The sequence below is a fragment of the Lithobates pipiens genome, unplaced genomic scaffold (genome assembly GCF_037356315.1).
Source record: "Lithobates pipiens isolate NorthernLeopardFrog02 unplaced genomic scaffold, aLitPip1_a1.2 Scaffold_8, whole genome shotgun sequence".
Lineage (NCBI taxonomy): Eukaryota > Metazoa > Chordata > Amphibia > Anura > Ranidae > Lithobates > Lithobates pipiens.
Window position 1 is genome coordinate 676,784,301 of NW_027507903.1, and position 16,253 is coordinate 676,800,553.

The window sequence follows — 16,253 nt, forward strand, 5'->3', positions numbered from 1 at the left end:
TCTAATGACTCTTAGCCCTTGTACACACGGTCGGATATTTCGATGGACAATGTCCAATAGGACCGTGTTGTCGGATAATCCAACAGTGTGTGGGCTCCATCAGACTGTTTCCGTCGGAAAATCCAACAGACCAAGTTTGAGAGCTTGGCTATAAAGTTTTCCGACAACATGATCCGATCGCGTCAGTTCCGAACGCGTGTAGTCCGACGGACAAGGTGCCACGCATGCTCACAACAAAATTCTGAGACGGGAGCGCTCGTTCAGGTAAAACTTCCGCTCGTAATCGATATAGCACATTCGTCACGCTGCAATGTTAAAATTCTTTCATGCAGTGCATTCTCTTTCTTTACAATGCTACAAGAATGATGTTGTTTTGCTGCTCATATTCACACACACACTTCTCCCAAATGTATTTCTTTATTCTTTTTACTCATTTCATCAATACAATATTTTAATTCGTCACATCCTTTGACAGTTTGCTCATCTTTGCATTTTTTTGGTGTGTTTTGTGTGTCAACTTACCACAACACCATTATTATCTTTTTAATTTATTGTTTTCTTTTTGAATCTACAGGAGGTTGTTTGGTGTTGGTGCCCCTTGTTATTCATTTGACTTTTGTATTTTTGAAATGTCTCAAACAAATAAACAGGAGGGCAATGCTGGAGAAACTGGTCAATTTGGCCCCCAGGGCAGACATGAACTAATTTGAAAATGCAAAATTGCTGGCCCGAGGAGTACATATCTCAAGGAGAGCAGTCTGGTCCAGAAGTCCAAGAGATCAGGAAGAGCAGATGCCATCTATGTCCCCAGGCTGTGGTCCTACAAGAGGCTGCATCTTCTGTCAGACCAGACTCAACCCAGGCCATCACTCTCTGGTCTTCCTTGGGCACTTCCCCCCAGGCTTCCTTCCAGGCTGTGGCTCAGCTCCTGTAGTTGGGGCAGGAGGAGGAGGAAGAGGGCGATGATCGACCTCCCGGCTGCCACTTGCCATAGCCTCCTCCCGGCTGAGGTCTTCCTGTTTATGAAAATGGGACATAGTTTTAGTTTTTTGGTCATCAATCACACAATTTTGTGCTCATGACTGTTGCAAATTGAATGTTTCCAAATAGAACAGACTATCATTCTGAGCCCACCATTTTTCATTCTTGTCCCAATCATTTTTGGTCACTACTGTCTATTGAGATGTAAACCACTTTGTTAAATCACAACTTACTGATCAATAATAACATCTAGTTAACATCATTAAATGTACGACAAGAAATATGTTCAACAATGCTATACCTGTCTCAAGCTGGGCCACTCCAGATGTTTCTGCCTGGAAGACCCAGGTTGGACATTGGAAGCCTCAGCTGGGGGTGAAGGAAGCCTTGAAGGAAGACGGTCTAGTGGTGGCGTGGGTTCCCCCTGGTCTGCCATAAAATGCAGCCTCTCGTAGTACAACATCTTGGGGTAATAAATGTCATGTGGATCTCCTGATCTCAGGGAATTCTGGTGCTTCTTTCGCCTCCTGAGATATATACACCTCAGGGCAACAACTTTGCCCTTCACATAGGTCATGTCTGCCGAGGGGACCATGATCTTCACCAAAGCAAGAAGTTTCTCCAGCGCTGCCTTCCTCTTTCTTAGGTCATTATAAAAGGGGTTGTTCTTCTGCCACATGCAGGGCAGCTCCCTGAGCAGATCAATGAATAAAATTTGATTGCTTGAAAGGATCCATCTTGTCTGCAAGACACAACACAAGACAAACCCTAATAATAATAATGCCATGCTAAACTCTCCTAATCTTGTCCCAGCATAGGCCTATATAGAAGCAGGATAGGCTCGTGATGTACCAAGTTAAAAATTGTACCTTCGTTTGCACGATCATCCTCACTCTGCTCACAGATCATATGTACGACACACGCATGTTGCGTTTTATATACAGTGCGCATGCATGAAACTCCGCCCACCCCTGGTGTTCTTTCTAGACTATTCCCCGCCCCTTTTCTTTCGGCGCAGTGGGGAGAGCACATGGCGGAGAGAACACAGGTGCGCAATCATAGTTCCACTAACGAGGAGGAGGGCGGGGAAAGCCCGGAGCCTGAAACGTCCCGATCCCGGAGGAGAAGATTTAAGGCCTCAAATATGTCTTTTGGAGAGATGTTGGAGATGGTGGACATATTGAAGAGGAACGACTATGATGGGAAGTATGGACCTTACCCAAACCCAAATATCAGAAAGGCCAAGATCATGACTAAAGTTGTGAAGAGTCTTCAGAAGAATTTTGGGGTACGACGATCCAAGGATCAATTGAGAAAACGCTGGTCAGACCTGAAACTGAGGGAGCATGATCAGTACAGAAGGATCTTCTTCAAAAAAGTAAGTAGTTGTTGTGTGTTCATATTATTATTATTGCTTGCATACTGCTCCATGTGCTTTGATTTAATGTTGTACAGTTTAAAATGGCCACTTTCAAGTTCTTGGGTTCAATCGTTCGTAATAAACATTCTTTATTAGCCCACTCCAAAGACGATGTTTTCCCAACTTACACTTCACTACATTTGTTCACACTGCAGGCAAGTATTCCAGCTTTAAAAAGTGTCCAAAATAATGTTCTCACCTTTGAACTCGACCAAAAAACACAATTGTACGACACTTCCAAACAATGTTTCATATTCCTATTTCTGCCCTCTGTATACTAAGTATTCCTTTTTTACATTCTCATAGGGGAGAGAAGACTCGGGATGTCTGAGGACACCAGGGACCCCACACCTCCCAAAGAAGGGGAAATACCAACACCAGAAGCAGAGGAGGAGGAATGAGAGATTGTTGAAGTTGGACAAATTGTCACCACAACAGGTGATTGTCGGAGACTACAGCTTACGCTAAGCTAATCATTGTATGTCTGCATATTTATAATACATGGTGTGTTTATTTAATTTTTTTAGGTGATGTGGAAGAAGAATCACATTTTACCAGGGAAAGTGCCCAGATCCTCATTGGGGAGATAATGGGGTGCAATCGCGATTTAGAGAATATACAGAAAAACATCAATGATGATCAACAGAAAATGAAGAACATCATTGATGTTTTGGGAGAGTCTGAAACACCCCAAACTAGCTAGCATCGTTTTTTATTTTTACTTTTATATTTTTCAAAAAGCCAAATTTGGAAGATGCACACAGTGTGTCAACATGTACTATCTCCCATCATGGGGGATCAATGTACCTGTTTTGTAGGTGCAACCCCTTCCTTGCTACTAAAGTGGCTGAGATGAAGGGGTTGCACCCCCAAAACACGTACATTGATACCCCATGATGGGAGATAGCACATGTTGACATTAGGCATGAGATCAGGAGGAAACTGGCCACTTTTGTATTCTCAATGTGTGTGCATCTTCCAAATTTGGCTTTTCCAGGGGTGACACCCCATCTGATGAAGGCAATATCAGCACAGTTTGTACATACTCATGTCTGATATTGTCTCACTTTTCAAAGTTGAACTTTGTAAGTTCCTGTGTACTGTATGTTATGCTTTGATACATGCCTGTTTACACAAAAACGCCAAGTTATAAAAATGTTACTCAAAATAATGTTTTCTATACACCAAATATGTTAGTTTGTTGTAAAACCCTTTTCTAAACGCACATGTGAATGTGCTTTGAGTAAAAAGTGAAATTATCAACAATGTGTGACTTCCTTTTTCAATGCGCAAAAGCCGCATTTGTAGTAAAGTTGTTGGTTTCCGTGGCAATGGGTGTTATTTACTAAAGGCAAATCCACTTTGCACTCCAAGTGCAGTTTCAGGTGCACTTTTGCAGTGCACTTGTAGTGCATAGTGGATTTGCCTTTAGTAAATAGCACCCACAGTGATGTTTACATTTCCCCAATCACTCCATTTTCATGACCCCACATATTTCTGCCATGGTGCTGAAAATGAGCAATATTTTTGTCAGTAATGCACTACATACATTATCAACAAAAACAAGGTGTGTGTGTGTGTAGCAGACCCACAACATACTAAGATTATCTGAAGAAGAAACTGTCACCTCATCTTGCTCAGAACTTAGGTTTGCACTGTTGTTAAAAAAGGCACAAACAAAAAACAGCAACAATACCTAGGAGACACCTAAAACAAAGCCAAGCAGTAAATGAAAACAAATATTATTGGAGTTTCAAAGAAAAAAATATTAAAATAATGCCTCTCGGACATTGTCTGGCATATCAATGCCCCCCTACCCACAAAGTACTCCATGTATTGTTTCTGACCTTGCGGGCGCTTTGGAGGGCCAAGCCAGGATGAGCAGCTTCAAGGGCCATGAGGTTGTCATTTTACGGCAAGTCTGCATCTGGGCCAACTGAGACCACATAGTTAGCTGAATGTTTTTTCAAAAAATTGTGCAGAACACAGCAGGCAAGCACAATGTGATTGATTTTATATTCCGCCATGTGGATTGGCGTCAAAAATAGGCGGAACCGGCTGGCCAGTATTCCGAAAGTGTTCTCCACGACTCTTCTGGCTCTGGCCACCTGGAAAATTTAAGATCCTCTGATCCGGGGTGAGGATCCTCATCGGGAAAGGCCGCATCAGATGGTTTGACAGGGCAAACGCCTCATCCGCGACGAAAATGAACGGGAGTCCTTCCTGATTCTCCTCTGGGGGTGGAAAGCCCAGACTGCCACTCTGGAGACGCCAGTAGAAATTCATCCGTAAGAACACTCCACCATCCGACATCCGGCCATTTTGCCCCATGTCCACATACAGGAAGTCATAGGTCACTGACACCACCTCCAACATCACGATACTATTAAACCCCTTGTAATTATAATAGTAAGACGAGTTGGGGGGTGGGACAATGTGGACGTGTTTCCCATCAATTGCACCTCCACAATTGGGAAAGTCCCAATGGCTGGCAAAGTGGGAGGCCACAGTCTGCAATTCCTGTGGAAACTGTGGAGTGAAACAAGAAAAAAAAAACATTGCAATCAGATTAGACACCAACATTTTTGGACAATATCAGTATAACATTTTGGAAAATTTGTATTTAAAGCCTAAAGTATAAGGTCCCCTTATCAGGGTCATCACCCCCCCCCCCCCATCCCCCCATCTGATGGGCGATTGCAAAAAATGAGGGGGGGGGGGGATGTTTTGGACAGGTAACCCTCTCCACTTCATTGAGAGCTGAATGCAGAAATAATGTGTGATACTTTGGCCAGCCCCTCCTTATTTACACTATTGGCAGCCCACCGGACAGGTAAGAAGTGTCATAATACCAAAAAAAGGAACAAATGGAAGCACATTTTGACATTCTGCTATTACCTATCAAGATAATAATATGAGAAAAAATACTTGAAACTGTAGCATTTGAAAGTATTGAGGCAGGCCCTTGCACTACATGCTTTGGTGAATTCATCCATAAATCTGACCAGAAAAAAGGTAGGCAGAGTGTGTATTGGGTTTGGCAAAGTCAGCAGATAGAGGATTGCTATCAGCTGACCTAGCAGTTGGGGGGAGGGGGGTTCCTAATGAGTTTGGCCCAACCAAAAAAAAACTGGCACTCTGCATGATTTTAAGCACACACATAACATTTGTACACATTTTAGGGGGTGTTTAGGGGAAAGCTATACTATGGAGCTGACAAAATACATTACTAAGTAACTAGACTATAGGTTTATGGGCCCAGAAGAGCATGGTGGGGAATGTGAAGGCATAGTGAAGGCAAATATGCATGAAGGACAAAAAAAGAACTTGAAAAGCTTCCAGCATGCATAAGGACAAAGGGGCACAGCATATCAATTAGAGCATATTGCAATCATGGTAATTAGGGAATGAGGAAAGAAATCCAATACATTAGCAATTATTAAATACATAGAATGTGATGTTAAAGGAGAAAACTTACCTTCATATAGTCCTTCTGCAGGACCTGAATGATGGCAGAACAGGTCTCTGAAATAATGATTCCCAGAGCCTGGGAGGAGATGCCTGTGGAGAACTTTAGGCCCTGAAGGCTTCTCCCTGTCGCCAAGTAGCGCAACGTGGTGATGAGCCTCTGCTCTGGAGTGATGGCTTGCCGCATGTAGGTATCCTGCCTGCTGATAGTGAAAAATGGGGTCTGTCATCCAGAGATAATTCCTGAAATCCTCAGGATTATTCTCCCGGATCTCACAAAGCAAAGGCATGTGCGAGAACTGGTCACGCTGGCGCAACCAATTCTTGGTCCACACACTCCTCCCCTCCCTGTTCATGGACCGGGCTTGTGTCAAAGCTAAAAGCCCAACACCAAGCCCCTGCACAGCACAAACTCTATGACGAGTACGTACACGAAACATGGCTTAAAACGGTCGGCTGGTCAGAACCGACAACAGAAAGCACCGATAAACTGCAATGCCTGAAAGAACGACCTGAAAACCAGAAACGAGCAGACAATAAGCAATGAAAATGAAAGCGTACTATACCAAGATATAGTCCACAATGAGCAACAAATGTGAACTGACTACACTCACTGATAAGCAGATACGCACCGACAAGCACAAACTGAAGAGCGGTAACGAACTGAAGCACAAATCTGAAAAGCGTGAATCGTCTCTCACCAAACTTCTACTAACGCGCGATAAACACGAGATCAGCAGAAGGAGCCCAAAGGGTGACGGACATGGTGCTGAACTTCCCTTTTCTAGTCCTGTCGTACGTGGCTTACGTCACCGCATTATTGGCAACCGGAAATTCCGACAACTTAGTCTGACCATGTGTATGCAACACCACTTCCGGACCTCTTCCGGACTAAATCCGTCTGAATTTATCCGACGGATTTGGTTGCCGGAATGTCTGACCATGTGTACGGGGGCTTATAAACACATTCTAGCAGACAACAGACAGACAGGTGTCCTGAGTTGATGACATCAGCACCTTCTATGAGCCTCAACGTTATGAAGCCATCATTATAATATGGCATATACAGGGTTCCCAGAGTCTGTATTTTGGGGGGACATGGATTTGAATCCAAAATAGCACCACCTCAATGGTCCCCAGGCATACAGCTCACAAAGAGCACCGTTCCACCAAATGCCAGGGCCCATGATCGGTTGGCAAGAGGCTCGCATTCAGTCCCCTCCAAGAGCCTCTGTCCCGGGTAGGTCTGTCACAGTGAGGATCATCCCACACAACCCCCCTGATACAGGGCTCCACATATCATTTTGAGGTGAAATATTTTTGGAATTTTTTTCTGATCCTTTTTGTGATGCAAAAAGTAAAATTATAACTATAATATCAATTATTGAGGTTTTTATCTTTATCTGGACTTGCAAAGGTGTGGCCATCAGTAGATGTATTGTGGACCCTTGGAGAATTTTTGGAGGAAATAATTTAAGATAAACTTACTTTTCATTTTCTGGAGCTCTTCTGTCACTTTCCCCAAAAATCCCAAAATCCTCTGAATGTCACTGGATAAGAAAGCTGAAATACACAGAATGTCAGGAGAGAGCTGGCCTTCTTTTATACCAGAGGTCTCCAAACTACAAGACCGCTACAAGATTTTATCTGGCCCGCAGCCCGGGGGTTAGCGGTCCCTCACATTCCTACAGTCTTCATTTCTATTCATCCTTACTGATTATATCAAGGCTTGTGATTTTTCTATTGCTGGTGGCTATATAAATCCTGTATAATAATAATAATAATAATGATAATAATAAAAATAATAATAAATTGCATCTATCTATCCATTATAATATACATTACATTGAGCAGTACATAATTACCAGTGACTTCATCTGTTAAAGAGAGGAAAACCAACATCAATTAGTATAATCAGGTTTATCATTATACACTTCCCTTATGCCGTGTACACACGATCAGACTATCAGGCGGACTTAGTCTAGTGGACAAACCGTCGGAAAGTCCACGGACTTATCAAACGAGCGGACTTGCCCACACACAACCGGACTTTTCCGGCGGACTAGGTCCCCCTGTACTATGGCGGGAGTCCACCTTACTTTTGAAATGAACGGACTTTCCCGCACACTGAGAAAAGTCCGTTCATTTTGAACGCAGCTCCAGGTAGCCGGGACTAGCGAAGGAGGTCAATGTCGTCAATAGGCGGGGTCACAGGGTGATGTCCCCGCCCATTATGATGTCACAGTCCCAGAGGATGCTGGAACTGTGACATCATAATGGGCGGGGACATCACCAGGTGACCCCTCACATTGTCCCTATATAAGTCGCCGCTCAACACGCCCCTGTCATTGCGGCTAGAGAGAGCGTCGAGTCAACATCTCAAGGAAGAAGAGAAGGTGGCGGCGACAGCGGCGACAGAAGACCGGGCCACCGCTAGTAAAAGAGCTGGAAGAAGGAGCAGAGGCCAGGCAAGAAGAACCAAAGAGGGGGCAAGGACCCCCGAAGTCGGAAGAAGACCCCCATGTGGCGACGAAGAAGAAGTCCAGCGAGAAGACCCCCCAAGACGGAAGAAGACCCCTGGAGCTGTGCAATAATTTATTTAGAAACCTTGTGTGGTGTTTTTTTTTTTTTTTTTTTTTTCACCAGGTGAATGGGTAGGGGTACATTGTACCCCATACTCATTCACATAGGGTGGGGGGCCGGTATCTGGGGGCCCCTTATTAAAGGGGGCTCCCGGATTCCGATAAGCCCCTCGCCCGCAGACCCCGGCGACCAATGGCCAGGGTTGTCGGGAAGAGGCCCTTGTCCTCATCAACATGGGGACAAGGTGCACTGGGGTGGGGGCCGCAGGGTCCCCCTTACCCAAAGCACCCCCCCATGTTGAGGGTGCACGGCCTGGTATGGCTCGGGGGGGGGGATGGGCGCTCGCTCATTCCCACCCCCTTTCCTGACCGGCGGGGCTGTGTGCTTGGATAAGGGTCTGATATGAACCTTGGGGGAGAAACGCACGCTGTTTTTTCGGTGTAGGGCTTCCCCTTTAAGTCCATACCAGGTGACGGGGCCAGTGACGTGTCAATCTCACTGCAGGAAAGTCCGTTCATTTCAAAAGTACGGCGTACTAGCCGAATTGTCCGCCGGACTCTCAGTCCGGTGGACAATTTTTGAGTCAAAGCGACTTTATAAGTCCGCCGGACTTTTGGGAAAAAAAAGGCAGCCGGAGCCCACACACGGACGGATTGTCTGGCGGACACGGATAGTCTGATCGTGTGTATGCGGCATTACTCTACATATATTCATTTAAGACACACCCACTAACATGCCAGTCTCTTTTGGGTTCAAATGGTTTCTGCTAAACAGAAAAATCCACCAGTCTGAACTAGGCATTTAGTCATGTCACCATACTGGGATTCTGGAGAAGCGGTTTCTACAATGTTTCAGGACTGTTACCATTTATGATCACCATGAAACATGGTGGACCAGGCAGTAGAAAACCTATTTGATAAAAGGTCTGCTTTCAAGCCCAATTCTAGTCTAATACCAAAATAAAATAAAATAAAAAACATCTCTGGATATGTCCCTTGCAGTAATTATAGTTTGACAGTTTTCCGGATTGAATGATGTCCAGTGTCGCTTAACCCACTTCCTGTGAACTCAGGGTGTCAAAGATCTACCCCCCATGGGTATGTCATCCATGGGTTCACAGGAGCATGCTGCTGAGAGCAACACCTTGTCATTATAAGGTCTGCTCTCTGCAGCATTCAAGATGTGTTGATGACAGAAGAGGAACCATGTGGTCAGGACCCACCCACTGCTGAGGACTGAAGAGTAGGGATGAGCCGAACACCCCCGGTTCGGTTCGCACCAGAACTTTCGAACGGACCGAAAATTTGTGCGAACTTTAGAACCCCATTGAAGTCTATGGGACTCGAATGTTCGAAATAAAAAGTGCTAATTTTAAAGGCTAATATGCAAGATATTGTCCTAAAAAGGGTTTGGGGACCTGGCTGCCGCCCCAGGGGACATGGGTCAATGCCTAAAATGTTTTTAAAAACGGCTGTTTTTTCGGGAGCACTAATTTTAACCACTTCAATACTGGGCACTTAAACACCTTACTGCCAAGACCAATTTTCAGCTTTTAGCGCTGTCGCACTTTGAATGACAATTGCTACACTGTACCCAAATGAAATTTTTAGCATTTTTTTCCCCACAAATAAAGCTTTCTTTTGGTGGTATTTGATCACCTCTATGGTTTTTATTTTTTGCTAAACAAATAAAAAAAATACAGAAAATTTTGGAAAATAAATGTTTTTTTGTTTCAGTTTCAAAACTTTGTAAATAAGTAAGTTTTCTCCTTCACTGATGGCCAATGATGGGGCTACACTGATGGGCACTGATAAGGCGGCACTGATGGGCACCGAGGAGGTGGCACCATTGAAGTGGCACTGATGAGGTGGCATTGATGGACACTGATATGTGGCACTTATAGACGGCACTGATAGGCGACACGGATGGGCACTGATAAGTAGCACAAATTGGCACTGATAGCTGGCACGGATTGGCATGGTTAGGTGGTACAGATGGGCATGGATAGGAGGCACAGATGGGCATGGATAGGCGGCACAGATGGGCATGGGTAGGTGGCACAGATGGGCACTGATAGGCGGCATGGATGGGCACTGATGGGCGGCACGGATGGGCACTGATAGGCGGCACGGATGGGCACTGATAGGAGCCATTATATTGTTTTATACTGTACTAATGGATGCCAATTAGTGCCAAACAATAATGCATGCCAATCAGTGAAGCCCATTGTGGGCACTGATTGGCATCCATTGTGGGCACTGATTGGCATCCATTGTGGGCACTGACTGGAATCCCTGGTGGTCTAGGGTGGCATACCTTATGCTGGGCATCCCTGGTGGTCCAGTGTGGGCATCATCGGGGGGGGGGGGGGGGGGGGCTGCGCTGATAATCGATCAGCACAGACCCCCCGTCAGAGGAGCAGCCGATTGGCTCTCCTCTACTCGTGTCTGACAGACGCGAGTGAGGAAAAGCCGATCACCGGCTCTTCCTATTTACACTGTGATCAGCCGTGATTGGACACGGCTGATCACGTGGTAATCGGTATCGTGCCTGGGGGGTGTCTATATTATGCCTGTGAAGTGCCACATGTTTCCTGTGTTTAGAACAGTCCCTACACAAAATGACATTTAACGGAAAAAAAGTCATTTAAAACTGTTTGCGGTTTTAATGTAATATCTAGTTCCGGCCCTATATACTCAGAACAGCAGTATAAAGGCGGTGCAAACAAGACAGGGACTGTGTAGGTTTGTTGTGTTAAGTAGAATCTGTTTGTAATTTTGAACTGGTACATTTTTAAAGTGTAGCTCCAGTCAAAATTTTTAATTTTTTTAAGCTTTTTGGAAAACATAGGGAAGGGTTATCACCCCTGTATAATTTGTTTTGCCGTCTGTCTTTTTTCAACTCACTTCCTGTTGTCTCCTTATTTTTTCAAGTAGGAGACATTTGTAAGTTGGATGTTTGAAAGTAGGGGCCTGCCCTATATGCTCTGCAGAAATGGCGGAACAAGGTGTTGGTGTTGCCACAACATTGTAAGCCCTCAAAGTGACACTTGGTGGGCGCTGGAGCACCCTGCTCTGCACGATTATATCAAGAATTGTAATTACATGCCTGTGTTGAACAGTGGTAGAAAAATTGGGCCTTTGGTGGTTGTGGTGGTGGTGTTGGTGCCACGACACTATAAGTTCTCACAATTACTCTCGGTGGGCGCAGGAACAGGCCCTACTGTGAAATATTATATCAAGAATTGTAATTACATGTCCCTGTTAAACAGGGGCTGTAAAATTGGGCCTTAGGCACTGCTTGCTGGTGCCACGACACTGCAACCTCTCCCAGATACTCTAGTTGGAGTGCAGGAATGAGCCCTTCTGCAAAGCATTGCATCAAAAATTGTATTGCATGCCCCTGTTAAACAGGGGCTGAAAAATTGGGCCTTAGGCACTGCAACCTCTCCTATATACTCTAGTTGTAGTGCAGGAATGAGACTGCTGCAAAGCATTGCATCAAAAATTGTAATTAAACGCCCCTGTTTAACAGGGGCTGAAAAATTGGGCCTTAGGCACTGGTGTTGGTGCCACGACACTGCAACCTCTCCCATATACTCTGGTTGTAATGCAGGAATGAGCCCTGCTGCAAAGCATTGCATCAAAAATTCTAATTACATGCCCCTGTTAAACAGGGGCCGAAAAATTGGGCCTATACACTGCAACCTCTCCCATATACTCTAGTTGTAGTGCAGGAATGAGCCCTTCTGCAAAGCATTGTATCAAAAATTGTAATTACATGCCCCTGTTAAACAGGGGCTGAAAAATTGTACCTTAGGCACTGGGGCTGGTGCCATGACACTGCAACCTCTCCCATATACTCTAGTTGTAGTGCAGGAATGAGCCCTGCTGCAAAGCATTGCATCAAAAATTATAATTAAACGCCCCTGTTAAACAGGGGCTGAAAAATTGGGCCTTAGGCACTGGTGTTGGTGCCACAACACTGCAACCTCTCCCATATACTCTAGTTGTAGTGCAGGAATGAGCCCTGCTGCAAAGCATTGCATCAAAAATTCTAATTACATGCCCCTGTTAAACAAGGGCCGAAAAATTGGGCCTATACACTGCAACCTCTCTCATATACTCTAGTTGTAGTGCAGGAATGAGCCCTTCTGCAAAGCATTGCATCAAAAATTGTAATTACATGCCCCTGTTAAACAGGGGCTAAAAAATTGGACCTTAGGCACTGGGGCTGGTGCCATGACACTGCAACCTCTCCCATATACTCTAGTTGTAGTGCAGGAATTAGCCCTGCTGCAAAGCATTGCATCAAAAATTTAAATTACACGCCCCTGTTACACAGGGGCTGAAAAATTGGGCCTTAGGCACTGGTGCTGGTGCCACGACACTGCAACCTCTCCAATATACTCTAGTTGTAGTGCAGGAATGAGCCCTGCTGCAAAGCATTGCATCAAAAATTGTAATTACACGCCCCTGTTAACAGGGGCTGAAAAATTGGGCTGGTGGCATCACCCAGAACCAAAAATGTTATTCCAAGATATCAGCGGAGGAGGAAGAGGATAGACAGTCAACATAACAGGACAGTCTTGAAGGGATGTGATATTACTGATTCATCTTTATGAAGGTCAGTCGATCAACCGAGTCGGTGGACAGGCGCACCCTGTGATCAGTAACAAAGCCACCAGCCGCACTGAAGATGCATTTCGAAAAGAATGCTGGATGCAGGACAGGCCAGTAGCTCAATTGCACACTGTGCCAGCTCTGGCCATTGATCCATCCTCAAGACCCAGTAAGCCAGAGGATCGGTGGGAAAGGTGTCCGTCAGTCTGACTTTGCCCCTAGGTATTCCTGTACCATGTAAATCAGATGCTGGCGATGGTTGCTGGAACCGATCATACCTTGGGACTGCGGACTAAAAAATTGTCTGAATGCATCGGTCAGACGGCCACCTTCTCCACCGTTCCTTCTGACCGATGCCTCAGCAACATGTTGTCCAGGACCAGGAGTTTGTAACCTCCCAGTCTCTGGGAACACGTTGCACAGACCTTTCTGCAAGGCCTCCCACAGATGTCTCATCTTCTGCTCCCTCTGCGACGGCAATATAAGGTCCGCAACCTTACCCTTGTACCGTGGATCAAGGAGAGTGGCCAGCCAGTAATGGTCCCTCTCCTTGATCCGAAGAATACGAGGATCCTTCCGCAGGCTTTGCATGTTCAGGGAGGCCATGCAGCGTAGGTTAGCTGAGGCATTCAGTCCGGAGTCCTCTGGGTCACTAAGGACAACATGATCCGCAGCTTCCTCCTCCCAGCCAGGATAGGGACCATGATGTCAGGACCCACCCACTGCCGATGATAGAAGAGGATCCATCATGTCATGGGTCTGACATCAGGACCCACCTATTGCTGAGGATAGAAGATAACCCATGAGGTCAGAAACCACCCACTTTTGAGGACAGAAGAGAACCCATGAAGTCAGGACTCCCCCACTGGTAGGGACAGAAGAGGCCCCATCATGTCGCAGACCAATCATATAAGGACCCCTTCACCACACTGCACAGAAGAGGACCAATGAGGTCAGGACCCACCCACTGCTGAAGATAGAAGAGAACCCATGAGGTCGGGATCCATCCACTGCTGAGGACAGAAGAGGACCCATCAAAAAGAGGGCCCATGAAGTCAGGGCCCACTCACTGCTGATAACATAAGAGAACCCACAAGCCAGGTCCCAGCTACTGTTGAGGGCAGAAAAGGACCCATCATGTCACAGACTCATCACATCAGGATCCACCCATTGCTGAGGACAGAAGAGGACCCTATCATGTCACAGACCCATGATGTCAGGACCCAGCCACTGCTGAGGACAGAAGTGGACCCTGAGGTCAGAATCAACCCACTGCTGAGGACAGAAGAGGACCCCTGAGGTCAGAATCAACCCACTGCTGAGGACAGAAGAGGACCCCTGAGGTCAGAATCAACCCACTGCTGAGGACAGAAGAGGACCCCTGAGGTCAGAATCAACCCACTGCTGAGGACAGAAGAGGACCCCTGAGGTCAGAATCAACCCACTGCTGAGGACAGAAGAGGACCCCTGAGGTCAGAATCAACCCACTGCTGAGGACAGAAGAGGACCCATGAGGTCAGGACTCCCCCACTGCTGATGACAGAAGAGGAACTGTAATATCAAAGACCCATGATGTCAAGACTCACAAACCACCCATTGCAGTGGACAGGAGAGGACCCATCAAGTCATGGACCTGTAATGTCAGTTTTTTTGTTATTAAGATTCACCTAATTTGTTTGATATCTGGATACATCGTTCTACAAACAGACAGAGAGAGGCTTTGTGATATCATTATCTACATCCTGTTTGTACACTGTGGTGAAAGGTGGTTTGATGGGTAAGTGTTCCAGTGATTGGAATAAGATAATCTTACTGGTTGCTGTCTGGACTTTCTCCAGGTTCCTCACAGATGCTTGAATGCTCTGAACATCGCTGGAAAGAGAATCTGTAATGATAACAATGGTGGCTCATCTCAGATTACTGCGGATCTACACTCCAATACACCCACAGAACATTACCCAAACTTCACAGGTGCCTGATAATATACAGTTAAGCACTGATAAAATGATATAAATGTATTCACAAAAATTGTTAAAGTACAACACATGAGAGCCACACCCGGCCTATTTACAGTCAGAATCCACAATGTAGAGGCAATAAAAAAATCACTTGTTTCACAGTATAACTTTGACTTTCCCACCCTAGAATATATACCTCCTTTGTTGTAGGCACATTAGATGACTTCAAGATCCTAGATGACAGTAGCAGGGTGGATCTCATCCCTTATGCCAGTGATGGTGAACCTTGTGTGTTGCGTTTGTTAAAATATGATTTTTTTAAATTTAATCAGACATAACATTACATGGACCTGTAATGTCAGTTTTCTTGTTATTAAAATTCACCTAATTTGTTTGATATCTGGATACATCGTTCTACAAACAGACAGAGAGAGGCTTTGTGATATCTACATCCTGTTTGCACACTGTGGTGAAAGGTGGTTTGATGGGTAAGTGTTCCAGTGATTGGAATAAGATAATCTTAGGCCGCGTACACACGCGCGGACTGTTTGCCCAACCTTGTTCGTCAAACAGTTTCGGCAAACAGTCCGCTCAAAATTTGCATGAGCGGACTTGCCCACACACGAGCGGACTGTTTCAACGAACTGTTTGCCAAACAGTCCGCTCAACTTTTGAAATGAACGGACTCGCCCACGTAAGGCGGAGGCAAATCCGCCCATTTCGAGCGCGTGTACAGGTAGGCGGGGCCCGCAAAGGAGACGTCGCGGGCTCCGCCGCCTGGAATGGGCTTAAAGGGGAACCCCAACGCCAAAAAAAATCGGCGTGGGGGTTCCCCCAAAGTCCACACCAGACCCTTGTCCGAGCACGCTACCCGGCCGGCCAGGAAAGGGGGGCGAGCGAGCGCGCCCCCCCTCCTGAGCCGTACCAGGCCGCGTGCCCTCAACATGGGGGGGTGCCTTGGGGAAGGGGGGGCCGCGCGGCCCCCCCACCCCAAAGCACCTTGTCCCCATGTTGATGAGGACAAGGGCCTCTTCCCGACAACCCTGGCCGTTGGTTGTCGGGGTCTGCGGGCGGGGGGCTTATCGGAATCCGGGAGCCCCCTTTAAGAAGGGGGCCCCCGGATACCGGCCCCCCACCCTATGTGAATGAGTATGGGGTACAATGTACCCCTACCCATTCACCTGTGAAATAAAGTACAAAAAAAAACACAACACAGGGAAA

At 46.1% G+C, this 16,253-nt stretch overlaps 1 protein-coding gene across 3 annotated transcripts in view; it reads right to left on the bottom strand.

Annotated features, from left to right (window-relative positions):
• The window catches only part of LOC143964305 (C-type lectin domain family 10 member A-like), an 82,118-nt gene that overhangs the window by 30,657 nt on the left and 35,208 nt on the right, over window positions 1–16,253 (bottom strand). For all 3 annotated transcript variants that reach the window (XM_077474005.1, XM_077474003.1, XM_077474004.1), the window contains 2 exons: window positions 14,888–14,959; window positions 7,358–7,432 (listed from right to left, as the gene is read on the bottom strand). In XM_077474005.1, the coding sequence (XP_077330131.1) occupies window positions 7,358–7,432; window positions 14,888–14,959 (147 nt within the window). The remainder of the gene's footprint in view (window positions 1–7,357; window positions 7,433–14,887; window positions 14,960–16,253) is intronic.